This window comes from Podarcis liolepis (assembly GCF_965112155.1).
Source record: "Podarcis liolepis genome assembly, chromosome: 17".
NCBI lineage: Eukaryota > Metazoa > Chordata > Lepidosauria > Squamata > Lacertidae > Podarcis > Podarcis liolepis.
In genome coordinates, this window is record NC_139571.1 from 8,625,855 (window position 1) to 8,645,450 (window position 19,596).

General features: G+C 46.8%; 1 protein-coding gene across 1 annotated transcript in view; it reads right to left on the minus strand.

Moving 5' to 3' along the window:
• LOC310696847 (A.superbus venom factor 1-like) overlaps positions 1-19,596 on the minus strand; it is a 56,072-nt gene that overhangs the window by 17,586 nt on the left and 18,890 nt on the right. The window contains exons 17-26 of the mRNA XM_083482895.1: positions 19,223-19,423; positions 16,907-17,018; positions 14,454-14,539; positions 14,176-14,315; positions 10,491-10,700; positions 8,637-8,703; positions 7,316-7,402; positions 5,424-5,627; positions 3,343-3,418; positions 38-200 (exon numbers count right to left, since the gene is read on the minus strand). Of these exons, the coding sequence (XP_083339021.1) occupies positions 38-200; positions 3,343-3,418; positions 5,424-5,627; positions 7,316-7,402; positions 8,637-8,703; positions 10,491-10,700; positions 14,176-14,315; positions 14,454-14,539; positions 16,907-17,018; positions 19,223-19,423 (1,346 nt within the window). The remainder of the gene's footprint in view (positions 1-37; positions 201-3,342; positions 3,419-5,423; positions 5,628-7,315; positions 7,403-8,636; positions 8,704-10,490; positions 10,701-14,175; positions 14,316-14,453; positions 14,540-16,906; positions 17,019-19,222; positions 19,424-19,596) is intronic.

Below are 19,596 nucleotides of genomic sequence, written 5' to 3' on the forward strand. Positions count from 1 at the left end.
CACGTCAAGCACCATTAGTAGCAGAAAGAAAGCATACCTGCATTTCTCCATGGATCATAGGGGCATCTTCATGGAAAATTCCATCTGGTTTCTGCTTCTCCAGAATCAGCCACTTCACACCTCCACAGAGGATTTCGTTGTTAATAGAAGATACTATTCCTGAAGCCATGGCAAAGATTTTTATGACATAAGCTGTTAACCTGCAGAGAATACAATGCATCAGCTCCACTATTAAACAGGAGTAACATGTTGGGCACCTTAAAGGCTAACAAATTAATTATGGGGCAAGTTTTTGAATTACAATGTACTTTATCAGATGCATGAAGTACTGTCCTGCACTGAAGTTATACATATGTTAAAGGGAATGCAAGTTGAGTGGATATGTGCTTAACAACCAGCGATTGTGCACATTCCCCAGACTTCATTGAGAATGTTCACAATATCTACCCATGAAGAGCTAACTTGTGCACACCATCGTACCTACGGGACTGCTTCTCCTAGTATGCCCCACGGAGGACCTTAAGGTCTGCAAATAATAACACCCTGAAGATCCCAGGCCCCAGGGAAATTAGACTGGCCCCGACCAGAGCCAGGGCCTTTTTGGCCGTGGCCCCAGGGAGACCAGGGCCCTGCGGGATTTGACATCTTTCTGCAGGGCCTGCAAAACGGAGCTGTTCCACCAGGCCTTTGGTCGGGGTTCAGTCTGATTCTTTTTTTCCTGTATAAGAACAAGCATTAAAGAGGCCTCCTAGCCCACTCACAGGTCCTTTATAAGACCAGTGATAACAGTTGGCCTAGAAGAATATTAACCACTCCCAATTTTACCCGTGGACTGCCCTCTGTCCAGATTTTAATTTGCTCTGAACTAATTTTAAGATGTATTTTAATTGACTGATTGACTGTTTTTATTTTCTTATGTTCTTTGTATACTGTGTTAGTTTTATGATGTTAGCCGCCCTGAGCCCAGCTCTGGCTGGGGAGGGTGAGGTACAAATAAAAGTATTTTGTTTTATTTTTATTTTATTTTTTTATTATTATTATTTCCCAATCAATACGTATAGACTCCAAAAGTCCTTGGGCAACGTTTATATAGCAACTGAATTTTGTATATTCTGTAGTCATAATGCATATTCTCCAACAGGCCTCTGAGTTGCCGCATTTTGCACTTGCTTGCAGACCTACCTCAAGGGCAGCCCCACATAGAGTGCATTGCAGGAATCCAACCTGGAGGTTACCAGCACATGGACAACAGCGATCAAGTTATTCCAGTCCAGAAATGGCTGTATCTATCTTACAAGCCTGAAGCTGATAAAAGGCACACCTAGCCACTGTGAGATGGATACGACAATGGACCTGTTATCTGGACCCTCAAACAACCCACCCATAGCACTTCCATCTTCCCAAGATTCATTGCCAGTTTGTTGGCCCTCATCCAACCTACCATTGTATCCAGGCAGCAGTCCGAGACTTACATGGCCTTTCCTGATTCAAATGTTACAGAGAAATAGCTCTGTGTGTTCTGATTTCCTAATCTCCCAACCGCTTCACATACATGTTAAACTGGCGGCTGAACTATTGGAGCATGGCAATGTGCTTTACATGGGGGCTGTCTCTGAAAATGGTTCAGAAACTTCAGTTAAGTGCAAATTATGGCTGTTTGCCAGTTGCCAGGTTCTACACCAACATATCATATAACCCCACTTAAATTCCAACCACACTTTATGTTTCCTTTCTCCCAGTGTACTCAACCCTTGGAAATTCACCTGAGACCCTTCTCTCTCTAAGGGAGGCTCAGAGGTTAATGACAGAGAGGGCCTTCTCAGTGGTGGCTCCCCATCTGTGGAACATCTTTTTGGCATCAGGTAAAAGGGACGTGGGTGGCGCTGTGGGTTAAATCACAGAGCCTAGGACTTGCCGAACAGAAGGTTGGTGGTTCGAATCCCCATGATGGGGTGAGCTCCCGTTGCTCAGTCCCTGCTCCTGCCAACCTAGCAGTTCAAAAGCATGTCAAAGTGCAAGTAGATAAATAGGTACCGCTCCAACGAGAAGGTAAACGGCATTTCCGTGCGCAGCTCTGGTTCGCCAGAAGCGGCTTAGTCATGCTGGACACATGACCCGGAAGCTGTACGCCAGCTCCCTTGGCCGATAAAGTGAGATGAGCGCCGCAACCCCAGAGTCGGCCACGACTGGACCTAATGGTCGGGGGTCCCTTTACCTTTAAAAGCTTACTCCCCTCCCCCCCCCAAGGCTTTTTATGGACTGAGCTGATTTTGTCTGCTGTCAAATGTGCTGTTAAATCTTCTGGCTGTAGTGTGTGAATGAACTATATTCGCTTGTATGAGGAAAATTATGTTTTATGTTAATTTTTACAGGTTTAATGAATATATATTTTTTAGATGTAAGTTGCTTGGGCACCTTTTAGACACCAAGCAACTAATTATATTAAAATAATGAGAATGATGATGATATTAGTAAAAGACAAACACCCAATGCTGTTCTCTAAAATCAACCACGGAGAAGAGATCAGAACCATTGTATAACTGTCTATCCAATACCCATCTCACTAAGTCAGCTCAAAAGGATACCCTGTCAATGGTTTCAAAAGATGCTGAGAGATAAATTAAGAAGAATTGGGTTACACCCTCCCTGCCCTTCTCCCAATAAGCGTCACTCATCAGGGCAACCAAGCCTGATAAGAGATCCATAACTAGGCCTGAATCCAGATTGTAATGGGGAGAAATAATCAGTTTCATTTAAGAGTACTTGCACTTTTTTCATCACAGCCTTTGCAGTCACTTTCCCTCCAACATTTCTCCGAAGAAAATAGGGATGTCCTATTCTATTATTAATTATTATTGATTTGTTGTTGTTGTTGTTAATACCCCACCCATCTGACAGGGATGCCCCAGCAACTCTGAGCGGCTGCCAACATACATTAAAACATAACAAGACATTAAACATTTTTTTAAAAAAATCCTATACAGGGCTGCCTAGATGTCTTCTCAAGGTTGCATAGTTGCCAAACTCCATACCCTCCAACATTTCTCCAATGAAAATAGGGACATCCTAAGGAAAATTGGGACATTCCAGGATCAAATCAGAAACTGGGATGCCTTTTGTAAATCTGGACTGTCCCTGGAAAATAGGGACATCAGGAGGGTCTGCTCCCTCAATCCACCAGGTCATATCCAGTTGGGAAGTTTTAATAAGCCAAGAGGGGCAACAATTGAGGAGACATTATCGGCTGCATTGCTGAAAGGACCTTGTCCATGTTATCGGGCTACAATCAACATCTGGAAAGCTCATCCGTGATATATACTGCCATATGAGAACTGCCTTTACCAAGTGCTGCTTTCGCGGTTTTTAAAGGCAGCGTAGGAGTGGTCTTCTTTCTTGTACGTCATCTGCTGGGTATAACCTAGAAAGGAAGGAAGAGAAACAGAACTCTGAAATGCTGCTTCAGCAGCTTAGACTAGGGGTCAGCAAGGCTTAAGCAGCCTGGTCTGCTTGACTCCCCCGGAGATCTCTCCGCAGGCCGGTTCACGCACGTGCATTCCTGTTAAGTTGTGGGTGAACATATCAGACGACACAGCGATTCTTCAGACAGCTCTTGTTTATTCACAGGCCAGAACTGAACTGAACTGAACTGAACTGAAGGGTTCAGGCAGCCTGCTTATATAAAGCTTAACTACAAAGCAACAGTAACAACTTTCTGTAACTATCCAATCACTGAACGTCACTTTCAATTCCTTATTTGCATATGCAGACCTGAGTGAAAACTATCTACAGTACCCCCCTGCTGGCCCAGGGTGAGAACTTCAGTACATAACAATTCCGGCGCAGAGGAGGCGTCTGCATGTGTGCGCGCATGCATAGACGCTATTTCCAGCACGGAGGAGGCGCCGGAGGAGGAGCTTCCTGCAGCTGATAGGAAGCCCCACCAGTGCCGCAGAAGTGAGTCCCCGAGCACAGCGGCAGGGTTCGGGGGTGACTTGGAGGGCGGGTTAAATGACCCCTGCATGCCGTATCCGGCCCCCGGGCCTTAGGTTGCCAACCTCTTAGGTTGGCTTAGACAAATGCATCTAGACAGCTGACTGGCACTCACCCTGCACAGAAAGAAACTTTGCTCCATGCCCCTTTTATTTAATTGCTGCACTGCCTCATCTGCTCTTCCTTTGCATATGCCTTTTTGCTTGTGTCCTTTTCAACTTTCCCTTCTGGTCTCTTTGTAGCTTTGGCAGAACACCAGTTGAGGAACAGGGTTGCTTTTCCCCATCAAGACCTTAACACAGAGCAGAACAGGCACCGCCACTATGAGGCATAGGCAGTTGATAACAAGAAGGGCAGTTTCCTTCTTGTTATCTTAGGATTCTCCAGATGAGAAAAAAGGTAGATGGAAATTCCAAACCTTGTAAATGGGTATGGAGGCAACTCAAGTAGCCTTTATAAATTTCTCAGAGGCCATTACCAGTGGGTACCCATTCTTTAATAAAATATTATCAATGCTTTTTTTCTGGGGGGATGCAGGGGGATGCGTACCCCTAAACAATTTGTGAATCTAACAGGAGAAGAATCTAACAGGAGAAGAAACACGGTGAATCGTCAGTTCTGTTGCTACCGTCGATGGCGGCCTCATTTCCTATCACAGTGTTTCCTGAGTCTCAGACGAAAGCAAGCGTTTAATGTGTGAATTAGGGGTTGGAATCTAGCAGAGGAATGTGGAAGTTAGTGTGAGCTGTTAGCTGTGTAATACATACATGTTCTTTGTACTTTTGTCCATTTACTGTATTTATTTTTCCCAATTTGAACTATAAAATGGTGGTTTCCTTGAGTCAAAATGAGAGTATCCCTAAACAATTTTTTAGAAAAAAGCACTTTTGATTATTATTATTGTTGTTATTATTCAGCCCTTCATCTGAAGATCTCAGGTTAGCCCACGAGATAAAAATACAGGATAAAAGCACAAAATAAATAGTTAAAACAAAAACAAAACAAAACAATAACCTTCCCTCCCACAAACATATTTCAAAGGCTATAGAATATTCATCAGCCCAAGGCCTGGTTGAAGAGGAATGTTTTCGTCTGGCGCCTAAAGATGTATAATTAAGGCGCCAGACAAACCTCCCTGGGCAGAACATTCCACAGATGGGGAGCCACTGCAGAAAAGGCCTGTTCTCATGTTGCTGCCCTCTGGACCTCACATGAAGGAGGCACACAAAGAAGGGCCTCACATGATGATTACAGGGTCTGGGGTGGTTTTTATGGGGAGAGGCTGCCTGAAACCTGTTGCAAGTTCTGTGGGACTCTTGATCTAGGAGGGTCTTGAACTCAGTGTTTCTATGAATGGACAACTCAAGAAGCCATGGACAGACCTATGCACGAGCTGGAGGAGGAACAGCTCTGGAGACACCCGATTGTCTTACCTTGCATGATCTGATTGACTGCATCGGAGCGGCGATCCATCCCAAGCTTCTCCCACTGCCCTGTGGTGTCGAGGTAGTGGGTGGCAATAACCGATGGCGTCATGGTGATCATGTTCTGCTCCCCACAGCCAGCGGGCGTTACAATGAGGTGCTTCAGTTTGGTCCCATCAATTGAGTCTTCAACAATATGAGCCACAGGGTCTCCTGGCCACAAAAAGAATGATAGCAGACATGTGAGCCCAAGCATGCAGTAGGAACTTGTTGTCGGAACCTGCGTTCGACTGAGCGACTCCTCCGGAATCGCCCTCCGACGTGATTAACGACCTGAGCCTTTGATGAGACTCCAAGCACGTTCCCCATTATGCAGAGTTTCAAAGCAGCAGAAGTGACGAGGAATTTGAGCTACATTGCTAGGTTTTATTGCTAACTATGCAGACAGAAAAGAAAATACATCCTCTCTCTGTGAGAGCAGAGAGCAACTGGAAAAACAAAGGAACAGGAAACCAGTAACGTCACATCCGTCTCCCGTGAGACTGCCAACAGTATGGAATCTCTGGAATGTAAACAGAGTCTTGTGACTCCAAGAACTGCACAGTGGCAATAAACAGAAACTAATACTTGTGTGGATTGCAATCTTAGCCTTGCTGGATTGTAAGTGTGGGAGATAAGCAGTCAAATTTAACCATGCACTTTCTTGCTAGTTGGCATGTGAATGGGTTATAACCACAGAGCTGCGTTGCTGATAGGCAGACTCAGACCATAGAAAGGCAAGTGGTAGAGAAGGCTCTGTGTGATATCATTTCCCCCTCCTCTCCTGGGAGGAAAGAAAAAACAATGAAGTACTTCCTGCTCCCCTCTCTCTATTCAATCAACAACAGAGTCAGATGTCTTCCCACTTGCTCCAGCATTAGGCCCATACCTGAAGCTGTTATTGCTGTAAACACAAGTATTTTATTTTTACTGCTGCTGTTTCTAAGGACGAATGCTGGACTGTGAGTAAACTGTAAGCTTTAAACTTACATTTCAGTCTGTAACCTGTTTCTTTGACATTTGGGGCAACAAAGTGGGAGATCAGCCCAGCGGCTAATTCCTATGCTTTCAATTAAACCACAGGAGATGAGATTTAAACTCTGCTCAGCCTCGTGCTCTTAAATACAAGTGGTAAGCTGATCCTTTCTGTCTGCTAACACACACACACACACACGGGTCTGTAGGTACAGTTAATTATATTCCCTCACCTACCTAATAAAACCCGCCAGTAAGTACGGACAGCTCTTTTCAGACTTGCCTCCTTCTTCCAGCTAGTTTTCTTTTGTGCCGGCCTTGTCCGCTTTGCATCAAGGGCTGGTATAATTAGCTTCCAAGCCTAATTCAAGGTTTATTCCCTTGAAAGCCTTAAAGCTTTTTTTCCACCTGCCACACTCACTGAGATCAGCAGAGAAGGCTCTGCCTGCTGCATGGTCTATCACATCAAAAATTATTGGAGGGCTTGCCCCAGGAGCATATTCCTGGGGCTGGTGGGTTGCTGCAGGGGGCAAGTCAGGATGGGGTTTTGATCATTTTCAGTTCTGCAAGCCTAGACTTCTGCATGTCGAAGCACGCTAATGGTCAAAAAGTGTATTTCTGAGGTTTATATGAAGGAAAGCTACTGCATATCAACCTAAGCAAGTTGGGCTTCCTTTTTCTGGTTATTTGGCTATCATCTTTGATAGAATACAGGTAACTGAACCCACTTTGTTGCATTACATTCTTCATTAAATTATCTTTCCATTGATATATAATTTTAGGGTATTCCTCCAAAAGAAAGTGGTGTTATGAGCCATCAAACCTCAGAAATACACTTTTTCCAAAAGGTTTCCACAATTTTGGCCACTACTGTAACTAGTGCTTACCTTGAAGAGTAATTTTGGTCTCAGGTTCTGTGCCAGGAATGATATCTTCTAAACTCCTAGCTTTGACCTGATGTTCCTGGACTCCATCTGAAAAAAGGAAGGAAAAAGAGGAAAATTACAAGGAGGCAGAAACATGAGTTGCTTGTTGCTTCCATAATTAAACTGTTTTAGTTTTGCTTTTCCACATCCGTTTCTAAAAGTGGCGTTAAACCAGAAGTTCTACGCAGGAACTTCATAGAAAACTAGGAGGGTGTTCACACATTATATTCTGTGTACCTACTATACGTGTACAACAAAGCCCTGTCAGGGCATTATCAAGCTAAGAGGGAACATGGGTATAGAAGGGCAATGGATTTAGTCAAACTATCTGTCCATCCAGCCCAGTGTTGCCACCTTCTCTGGCACAAGTCTTTCCCTATCACCTGCTACCTGATCCTTTTAACTGGGAGCTCCATGGACAGTTCCTGGGACGTTCTGCGTGCAAAATATGCCCTGGACAGTTAAATCCAGTCAAAGGTGACTGTGGGGTTGCGGCGCTCATCATACTTTCAAGTCGAGGGAGCCGGCGTTTGTCCACAGACAGCTTTCCGTGTCATGTGGCCAGCAGGACTAAACTGCTTCTGGCGCAATGGGACACCGTGAAGGAAGTCAGAGTACACGGAAACACCATTTACCTTCCCGCCGGAGTGGTGCCTATTTATTTACTCGCACTGGGATGCTTTCGAACTGCTAGTTTGGCAGGATCTGGGACAGAGCAATGAGACCCCTCGTTATGGGGATTTGAACCGCCAACCTTCTGATCAGCAAGCCCAAGAGGCTCTGTGGTTTAGACCACAGCGCCACCCACATCTGCTCTACCATGTTTGTACCACCACTTCACAGCTGGTGCTACAAACACACTGCCACCAAACTGAATGCTGGGTCAGTAAGTGAGTCCGTCCTCCGAGGTCTTGCCAGGAGAACTGCCTGATGTACAGACACACCACATAAGTGTGATTTTGCATAAGCGCTCATCTTACTTTTTGCGTTTTTAACCTTCTTTAGGGATTGGCAGGAGGTGGGATAGTGTATGTACTATTATCTTCCATCACAGTGGTACCTGTTAATCTGCCAGCGAGCTCCTCCCCTTACATACAGATGCCTTCCTCTGGGCTTAGAACCATCTCCACAAGAGAAATGAACTCCCGTCTAAAATCTTCTAGACAAAATGATACCCGTTTTCCCTTGTAAGCAAATGAAAGAGCTGGGAAACAGAGAGGTGGTTTTCCAAGGGTGAAGAAAGAGAAGGAAAAGGGAAGCCCTCCTGAAGAATGAGTGTTACCGCTGTTCCCTTGTGTAGCAGGATCCAGCTCAATGACGCTCACAAGTTTTCTCTGTATCCCTTCAGGCTGGGGCAAGAAGAAAGAACAGAACGAGTCTCAATGCAAATATTACTTAACATAGCAGCAAAGAGCAATTCAAAAAGGCAGCAGGACAGGGCAAACATATGCATCAGATCCATAGCTGTCAATTTTCAGATTTGAAAATAAGGGATCAGCAGCCTCGCCTGTCCCGGAGACAGTCTACGGGGTATCTAACAATTCAGGATAGCAGCAAGAAGCAGCGGGAAACGGTGCTGGAATAATGGAATTTCCCGCAAAAAAAGGGAAGGTTGACAGCTATGATCGGATCTAGCTTCTGTTGCAATATGACTCAGCTACATGTTTGTGCCTGAATATAACACAGGAATAGGTTCAGGTCAGCCCCATAAATCCCCAGTAGCTAAGGCATTGTAGCAATCCTGGGTTGGGGTCCATAGTCCCTCATCCATAGGCAGCACCAACCTGTCCTTAATGGTGCTTTGCTGGATAGTCACAGATTCCATTCTGTCAACAAGAAGGCACCACCCTGTGGGGGGCTCTCCCCGCTGCCCACAGGAATGGTGGTGTGAGCCGCCACCATCGCCCCGCCGCAGTCGCGTGTGGAGGATCCTCCGCTCGCAGCTGCACCCTCCGCCGCCGTTCCCATGGCACTCAAGCGGCACCGTCGGCAAACTGCCTAGCGGTGCATGCACAATAGTGCTACGTATGGCACATGCATGCACCCTACTTACGGCACACATGAATGCATCACCGGGTGGTTTGCCCCGCCCCCAATACCCGGCACTGGGTGCCGGTTCTCCTTGCTTTGCCCCTGGCTGACAGAGCCCATCAGGAGAAGGGAGAGAGCTCTTTTCAGACCCTGTGGCACTTGTGAAAAGCATGCTCCTCTACGGGAGTAATCTAAATTTGGGAAATCCAAATGGCACACCCTGCAATGCACTCTTTCTTTCTCTCTCTCCAAGGTTGCTCCTGTTTATTTACAACTCATTTTCTATACCTCAGCTCGGCCCAGTATACCTGAAGGAGCGTCTCCACCCCCATCGTTCTGCCCGGACACTGAGGTCCAGCGCCGAGGGCCTTCTGACGGTTCCTCATTGCAAGAAGCAAAGCTACAGGGAACCAGGCAGAGGGCCTTCTCGGTAGTGGCACCTGCCCTGTGGAATGCCCTCCCACCAGATGTCAAAGAGATAAACAACTACCTGACATTTAGAAGACATCTGAGGGCAGCCCTGTTTAGGGAAGCTTTTAATGTGTGACATTTTGATGTATTTTTAATCTTTGTTGGAAGCCACCCAGAGTGGCGGGGTACAAATAAATTATTATTATTATACCACCCCTTCCCAAAGGCTAAGAGTGAGTAAAAACCTCCTCAGTCTCCAAACTAAATGCCCAGTTAAACTGAAACTCTTCCATGCCTACTCTACCCCAGCTGCAATCGGCCATGAAAGAAATAGAAGCCATGGATTGTGGGAACATGGTGCCTAGCTTAGAAGGAAGCTATCTCATTTCCTCAGTCCTTCTCTCAAGGAGGAGTGACTCCAGGTGCCCTCAGTTCTAGAGAGCAAACCCCCTTGAGTGTAACTTGAAGCCATCGGTTCAGGTCCTACCCTCCAGGGCAGGAGAAAACAAGCTTCTTCCCTCTTCCACGTGACAGCCCTTGAGATATTTGAAGTTGGCTATCATATCTCCTCTCGGTTTCCTCTTTTCCAGGCTAAACAGACCCAACGCTCAGAACCATTCCACATAAATAAGGCTTGCTTTCCAGACCCTTGATCATCTTAGTGGCCCTTCCTCTGCAACAACTTGTCACGTACCACAACCTTCAGCTTCTTCTTCACGCCGTCCGCAGCGCCTCCCAAGGCAGCAGCTTTGACCTCAATGTCATGTTGTCCCAGCTTTAGTGGAATGACCACAAATGGCACCGCCCTGGAGGACTGGCCTCTAATAGTGAGCATCTGTTGGTATTTTTCCTTGGCAGTGGAGGCGCTGCAGAAGGCTGGGTTGTGTATCAGCTCCACCCGCACCTGAGGAGAAAACAGAGAATGAAGTGATCCATTATAATGAGGGGGTGGGGATCATTCAGCCTGTGATTGGGTGGGGGGAAAGTATGTGTGCTTTAATGACAGGAAAGGTCCTTGCAAACAGCCTCTGCTATCCTTCAAACCAGGGGTCAGCAAACTTTTTCAGCAGGGGGCCAGTCCACTGCTCCTCAGACCTTGTGGGGGGCCAGACTATATTTTTTGGGGGGGGGCAATGAACGAATTCCTGTGCCCCACAAATAACCCAGAGATGAATTTTAAATAAAAGCATGCATTCTACTCATGCAAAAACACCAGGCAGGCCCCACAAATAACCCAGAAATGCATTTTAAATAAAAGGACACATTCTACTCATGAAAAAACACGCTTATTCCTGGACCGCCCGGGGGCCAGATTTAGAAGGTGATTGGGCCAGATCCAGTCCCTGGGCCTTAGTTTGCCTACCCGTGCTTCAAACGCTACATCTATGCCAATAGAGAACAATGGGAAATTTACCAGCCCACAGCCATCTCCAAAATCTTGATTGGGCTGCTTCCTCTCGTATACAGAAAGCAGCTGGAACAGGGCATTTGACAAGCTCCTCTCCAGCAGCAGAGGTCCCTTGCTTTGGCTAGCTGTTTGAGCTCAAGTTTAAGCACAATCCAGATAAGTCTGTTCAGAGAAGATTCTCCTTCTAAATGGCTGGTGTACGTGTAACTCTGCTATGGAAGCTGGAATAATTTTATTTTCTTATCCCCTGTCTAGGATACATGCTTTTCTGTTCCAGGCCCATTGCAGAGGAGTGTTCAAGCTCCGCTTTCCCCAAGACTTGCCCTCCTGCTATTTTGTTTGCCAACTCCCTGATCAAAGGACCATCCAGAGGGAACGTCTCCTTCATGAAGTAGAGTGATGCTTTAGCTTCCAACTAGGAGGCACCCAAAGGCTCCAGCTGCCAGATCCTTCACACCAGGAGTGAGTGAGGGACCTTTCCCCTCTGGGAGATGGAGCGAGGATTAAACCTGTAGATTTAGATCTAAACATCCTATCCCAAGTGTGGGGGAGAAATACAAAAGTAATCTGGTTGTGAAGCCTTCTTAGCAGAGTAAAACACTTATAAGTTATTAAAGCTTTGGTAAGAGGCAATTGGGGACACGGGTGGTTATGTGGTCTAAACCACAGAGCCTAAGGCTTGCCGATCAGAAGGTCGGTGGTTCGAATCCCAGCGATGGGATGAGCTCCCATTGCTCGGTCCCAGCTCCTGCCAACCTAGCACTTCGAAAGCACATCAAAGTGCAAGTAGATAAATAGGTACCACTCTTGCAGGAAGGTAAACAGCGTTTCCGTGCGCTACTTTGGTTCGCCAGAAGCAGCTTAGTCATGCTGGCCACATGACCCAGAAAAACTGTCTGCGGACAAGTGTTGGCTCCCTCGGCCAGTAAAGCGAGATGAGCGCCACAACCCCAGAGTCATTCGCGACAACTTAACTGTCAGGGGTCCTTTACCTTTTATTAATAGGCAATTACACCTTTTTATCCCTTCTGTTTGCAGTCTATTGACATCCCCTTCTTCACCTCCATTGCAGAGAATGAACCACACATTTTTTTGGTAACGTCAAAGGAAAGCAGGATTTACTTACATTTCAATGCAGGCAGCACATACAGTAAAGTAATGTGCCAAAAAAAAACTTGTTATAGTAAAATAAAAGCTGGTAGTCTTAGCTCCTGAAAGCAGGAGCTTTAGCCATGGACGTCTGGCCAGCTTGGAAGCATGGTGGAAAGAGCGTCTCATAAAAGGCAGAAGGAAATACAAAGGATTGTCTCCTTTGCTGCAGAAGTCCTGACCAGAGGAAGCAAAGGAAGTGACCACACACAGGAGGAAGCTCAAGAACTCTCTGTGTGCTTGTCCTTTGCATGACTAGCAAAACATGCATTTGTGATTTTGGCTGCGTACCCCACATCCCCTGCTGATGGCTCTTTGGTAGCTGCATGTCAAGGATGTGCAAGGCCAAAGCCAACAATAAGCTCTGACAAAACAAAGTGGGGGGGGTGCCCCTTTTCTCTCTCTCTCTCCACTCTTCCATTTTCTGCTTTCTCGTCTGTCATCACGTTTTCTTTCTTTCTCTGCCAGCCACTTCCCCCCTCCTCATAACCCAAATGAAAGTAAGCTGACAGCTGTGTGAAATTAGATGGACACAAGTAACACTTGGGGACACAGGCTATCCACACTTTCTTTATATTTAAAACATGTTTCCTGAACCCAAAGAGTGCTCAGTTCTTTTGCACAGATGTGTGTGCACTTCGTTCCAGCAGCAACGCCTCGTTGCAATGCAAATCCACGCTTGCAGTGAGGCATTGCTGCTAAACCCACTGAAGGCCACAATCCCTGGCTCAGCAGGTTTAGGAGCAATGCCTCATTGCAACTGTGCGCCACAGTCTGGGTCGTAGGCGGCAGGAGTCCAGGCCTGACCCGCCGGGACCAGGGTGTGGGTGGTAACAATGGTACGATACAATAATCTTTATTGTCCTTCTCCCATACAGAACAACGAAACTGAAAATCTACATCAGACATTCAGAAACCAACAAGCCTGCTATGCCAGCTATCCCAGCCTGGTTAGCCCCCTAAAAACTCTGATACCCTATAATTAAATACAATATACCGCGATAGAGACTACCTTACACTGCATTTAAAACCAAAATCACATTCGAATAGAAACTGTTTCTCAGGCGGCTAGTCCTAGTCTTTATAACCCTGCACCTTCTTCCAGAAGGCAGAAGCTGAAAGAGATCGTGATAGCAGTTCAATGGAGAATGGAAAGTCGATAAGGCTGGAACGCAGAAACAGAAATAGGATCAGGAATTGGAACGAGGACAGGAGTGCTGGAGCAAGATCAGGAGCGAAAGCAGGAACTGGTAACAGCAGAGTGTGAACCACATTGCTGTGGCAAAGAACCAGGGGGAAATGCTGTCCTTATATACTCCTTTTAGGCTTGCCTCCAGATGCTACACATCTCCTGATCTGGCCACCAGTGGCGTAGCATGGGTTGTCAGCACCCGGGGCAAGGCAAGTAATTTGCGCCCCCTAACCCATGGATTTGCGCCCCCTAACCCGTGGATTTGCGCCCCCTAACCCTAACCCCCAGATGTTGCACCCGGTGCGGCCGGGCCCCCCTGCACCCCCCACGCTACGCCACTGCTGGCCACACATGCCAGGCCGCACCCGACTCCCCCAAGACAAGCACAGCAAGGAGTCCTGCAACTTCCCACTGCGCTCAGGGCCTGGCCCCTGCAAATACTTACAGTACTCCTTACAGTGTGGATTTGCAATGCAATTTCCCTGCAGCTGGACTGAAGTGTGCACACATAACAAACAATGCCAGAGCAAGTTACAGTGTAAAAATAAACAGGCAACGCACAATTTGCGTAAAACCAATTAAGCATGAAATCATCAACATCAAATGCTTCTGCCAAAAGCTTGCACTTACTCTGAGATCCCGCCTCCTATAGTTGTAGAGAACAGCTCGGATCTCCACCTGTTCATTCCTCACTACTGAATAGGGTAGCCGTAGATCGATGAAGAAGTTCTTCCTGACAGTTATCTCGTAAGGGTCAGCCACGCAGATCCCTGCAAGGCGGGCCAACAGGGAAGGAAGCAGGTTGAAAAACCAAAAGAACGTGAACATTGCCCATCCTAGATTTTTGTCAAGGCAGACTGTGGCCTGGCATCATCTCCCCAGCCCGTCTCCCACCTGCTCTTCTTCACCTTTTGTGTCTGAAATGCTCACAGCCAGCACCTCCCAGGTGGTGATTGAATCCTTCAGGTAAAGAGGTATTGTTTTGGATGAGATCCTAGGAACAACGAGAAAGGTTACCATGTCATACCTGAGTGCAGCTGCTACACAGGGAACATAATGGATAAGCAAATATCTGTTGGTGGCGAAGATAATGCATGTGTATTGGGTGCTATGTAAAAAAAAAATTAAAAAATAAATTACATATATTATCATATCAGTAGACATCAGAATGGAATGTAGACTTGTGCAAAATAAATCAGTTGCTGTGGAATAGAAAATACCCATTGAAAATGTGAATAGATATTGGAATGGATTGAGACATGTTCGGTCATCTCTGTTCTTACATATGTTGAGGTGATCAATCCATGTTTTATTTGTTCCAGCTGACCAGAGTTTGGAGGAGTTCCATCCAGGTTTTACCTAAAGCTCTAGGGACCAAGCAGGGGTGGAGGAAGGGGGGTGCAGTGGGTGCAGTCTGCCCCGGGTGTCACCACTGAGGGGGGTAACAAAATGCCAGGCAGAACTCACCGTCGTGCCTTCAGCGTGCCCAAGAATTGTGGTGGCTTGGGTGCGCGCAGGCTCCGTGCTGTCCAAATGGTTCGCCTGCTGCCTCCCCCCAGCTGTAGGGTGGCTGAGTGGGAGGAGGCAGGCACTCTAGAGGCCTCGCGGTGCGCCCCACCCCATAGGTGGCTTGCCCTGCCCTCGCCCTGTTCCTGGGTGTGCCGCCCGAACGGCTTCCTCCTCCACTGGGACCAAGCTCTGAGACAGCTAAGACCATACCAGTACAATTCTGGTGGGCTTTCCTCATGCCTCATGTGTGTTTGCTCCAGCGGCGTAGCGTGAGTTGTCAGCACCCGGGGCAACGCAAGTAATTTGCGCCCCCTAACCCGGGGCAAGGCACGTAATTTGCGCCCCCCCTACCCCCTAACCTGCGAGTTGCCGCTGGCGCTGCTGCCCGAACGACGCCGCTTGCCCGGAGGAGGAGGGGGGCAGAGAGGCGAGGAAAATGCAACGGCCCAGCAGCTGCAGCAGCAGCGGCGGAGGCGGGGCTGTGAGGAGGGGCTGCCTGGCGCGTCCTCCGCGGCGAGCGCTGAGAGCCGCTGCCTGCCGGGCGCCTTCAGCCGGGCGCCGCGAGACATGCGGCTCTGCTACAGCCTGCGCCCGAGGCTCTTCGGCGACTCCGGAGGCAGCGAGCGCGCCCCCCAGATGTTGCGCCCGGTGCGGCCTGCCCCCCTTGCACCCCCCACGCTACGCCACTGGTTTGCTCTGAACCAAGTGTTTTAGCCACCATCCTTCATATAAAAGCTACATCGCGCACCCTGCTCTTCCTCTTTGACAAATTGTGTGATGGATAGATATCGGCTCCATACAAGCTTAGCATTCAAAGTAGGGCTAGCTCACATGGTGCCATGCAGCTGTTTTGGAGTACAACTCCCTTCATTCCTGACTATTGGCAGTGCTGGCTGAGGCTTATGGGAGTTGGAGTCCTGCAACATCTAGCGGTACCCACATTGGTTACCCCTACTCTAGAGAATCCTGGGAACTGTAGTTTGGGTGAAGGTGTCGAAAAGTCTCTTGTCAAGATACCTAGCCTTTGGGAAGAAGGAATTCTTGCCAAGCTAGCTATATAGCATAACCTCTCTCTTGCACTGTGTGTGTGTATACTTGAGTTAAATGGTTCTTGCTACAAGTAAATGGATATACAAGGTGCGGCCAGAAAGTTCTGTGAATGGTCACAGAAATTGGACAGTGAGAAATATTTGAACATACGATAGGCATCAGAAACCCAAGAAATGCTAATAATTGTGTATGGAGATGAAGCTGTAACTCAAAAGACAGTGTATGAGTGGTTTGAGAGATTCAATGAAGGGCAGCAAACCATCGAAGATGACCCTAGGTCTAGCAGACCATCAACGAGCAGAACGGTGGCAAATGTCAACAGAGTTTGTGAGTTATTGATGCGGGATCAGGATTTGTCCATCCAAATGATGGCGGAAGAATTGCATATTCCACAGGAAATTGTTACTGAGGTTACTGAGTTGTCCCACCCTCCATATTCTCCGATCTGGCCCCACCGGATTTCTTTCTTTTTTTGCAAAACTGAAATCTGCACTGAAAGGACACAGATTTTCCAACATTTCACATGTTTAAGCTGCTATGACAAGGGAACCGAAAGCAGTATGACAAGAGGACTTCTCCAGAAGTTTCCAACAGTTATACGAACGTTGTCAACGGTGCATTGTATCTGAGGGGGCCTACTTTGAAGGCCTGTAAGGTATGTACGTATGTTCAAATATTTCTCACTGTCCGATTTCTGTGACCATCCACCAAACTTTCCGATCACATCTTGTAGGATTGCAGCCTAAGTCTGGAGAGCAGACACTAGGCTGCAAAGGAGAACATAGCCATAACAGCTTTTTACCCTTGATCATTAGGAGGTGCAGTCAGCTGTTCTGTTTGCCATAACCAGCTCTCTGGAAACTGAGTTCTAGAAGTGATGTCTTCATCCGCTAAGAAATCATCCTCAAAGTCACCTGGGAAAACGGGAGACAAAGACTTAGCTGCAATGGCCTTTGTTACTGTGAAGTCCCTGCAATAAGTGACCAACAGACCCAAAACTTTACTTCTGGGTTCGTTCTCATTAAGAGCAGCAGCTTCAGGAAAAGAACACATCAGGCCACCATCTCAACATGCTTGGCAGGCTAATGCATATGGATTCGGCAGCATTCATATTGTTGAACACCATAGTCCTGCTGTGGAAGGGCAGCTACAAAGGCCCCACTATGGCCCCTGCCACTGATATAAGGAAAACCTCCTGGATCGGGCCCCACTAGTCCAGCATTTGGTTCTCACAGTGGCCAAGCAGAAGCCTGTGTGAAACCCGCTAGCAGGATTCAAGCACAAAACCCTCCAGTGGTTTTCAGCAACTGGTGTTCAGAAGCAGGGCCGGACTTAGGTTTGATGAGGCCCTAAGCTACTGAAGGCAATGGGGCTCTTTATATGTCCAGCTGTCTTTTGTCAACAACAAATTGCCGCTGTTTTTTGTGTTGAATATATGCTATATGGTCATTTATGGACCTAATAGGTATCTAAAGCCATTTGCACAGGTTGCCATGCAACCAGTCCATGCAGAATGTAGGCACCCTATATATAGAAATGAGCAAACCAGTGATATTTTAGGGAGCAGGCTAGCAGGCGGGGCCCATGACTTTACATCATAGGAGCCTACACAACACAAAATACTGTTGCTGTTTGTAGGTTTTGTTTTATTTGTTTGTTATATTATATTTTGGAAATGTACATCCAGTTTATTTTTTCCTTTAATTTTTTGGGGGGCCCCCAAGAGAGTGGGGCCCTAAGCTATAGCTTATACGTATATCCGGCACTGTTCAGAATAATTGCTGCCACCATCTGTGGAAGCAGAGTTTAGCCTTTAGGGCTAGTAGCCATTGAAAGCCCTCTCCTCCATGAATTTGCCCTATCCTCTGTTAAAGCTATCTAGGTTGGTGGCCAGAAGTCCATCCCTGCAGGAGCAAGTGCCAAAGTTTAAGCATGTGTTGTGTGTAAAGAAGTACTTTATTTTATCTCTCCCGGCACCTCCCGTATTCCATTGTTTGCACAGCGTTGGGGCTGCGCAACAGAGGCATCAGGCAGCACAGTGCTCAGGGCTGCGTGTTGGAGGTGAAAGTTTTAACTTAATCCCTGTGGCATTGGGTTGAGCGGCCGAACAAGAGAAGTGCTTCCCCCTGAGCAAAACTATAAGAGATTCTTGAGGCAACAGAATGGGCTAGATCACTGCAGGAGGTTTTGTAACTCTTTAATACTCCTTGGCTTGAGTTTTGTTTTGTTTTTTAAGAACTCTTTGCATGTAGATAATTTTGTACAGTCGTACCTTAGAAGTCGAACGGAATCCATTCCGGAAGTCCGTTCAACTTCCAAAATGTTTGGAAACCAAAGTGTGGCTTCTGATTGCCTGCAGGAAGCTCCTGCAGCCAATCAGAAGCCGCAGAAGCAGTGCAGGATATTCGGCTTCCGAAAATCGCTCGAAAACCGGAACACTGACTTCCAGGTTTCAATCATTCGGGAGCCGATTTGTTCGGGAGCCAAGGCATTTGAGATCCAAGTTACGACTGTACTTGCAGGGAGTTATTGTAGCAGGAAGACATTCAAAAATGGCACACACACACCCTCTTGAGGTTAAAAATAGTAGTCTATTCTACCACCTCAGGAGTTCTACTAATTTTTCTGCATGTATAGACCAGGCTTAAATCAAGACTATATTAAACTCTAAGCCGTCACACACCTTGAATTCCTTCCTAGAACACCTATGTAGCGCCTCCTTTCCATCAAACACCTGATGTCCACTGTTTCTATGAGGCTTTTGGTTTGATCTAAAGATACTCCTCTCCACCTGAAACAATGTCCAAAAGGGTGCAACTGCGTTTGTGCATGCCCTCGTGTCTTCTCTTCTCATATCCTTCTGCTTTCTCTTCACTCCTTTCACCCCTCTCTCATTCCCTTCCCTTCTGTCAAATCTGCAGTCTTCTCAGACCAGGGCCCAATCTTTACATAAGCAGAAAGTGTCAGATAGGGCAATGGGATCACATAAGTAACAAAGGGTTTTGCAGCCCTTCCATAGTGTTCTGAGAGACTTACTTACCATCTCCCCAATAGTGTGCCTCTGAATTAATAATAATAATAATAATAATAATAATAATAATAATAATAATCTACTTGCTTCTTGCCAATATCAGTTCTTCATCCCGCTCATTCTCATTCAATATGTCTCTGATGAAGCAACAACATTCAAGGAAAACAGTCTGGCACTCAATCTGATCGACAATGTATTGTATACGCTTTTCACAGCTGTAGCCCATGGGGTTCTCATGCATGCCATCTTCACAGCACTTCCTTAGTGTCCGATTCTGAAATTGGCCAGCTGAAATATGCAAACAACATGTGAAATATCAAAGAATGTTTCCCATACCACTGTTGTTCTGCTACTCACAACAGGCATCAGAAGAAAGCTGTTATCTTATTCTATAGTAAGAATATAAGGATGTTGTCATGCTGTAGTTTGCATGGCTGCCAATAGGAGGCAGGCAGTCCAGG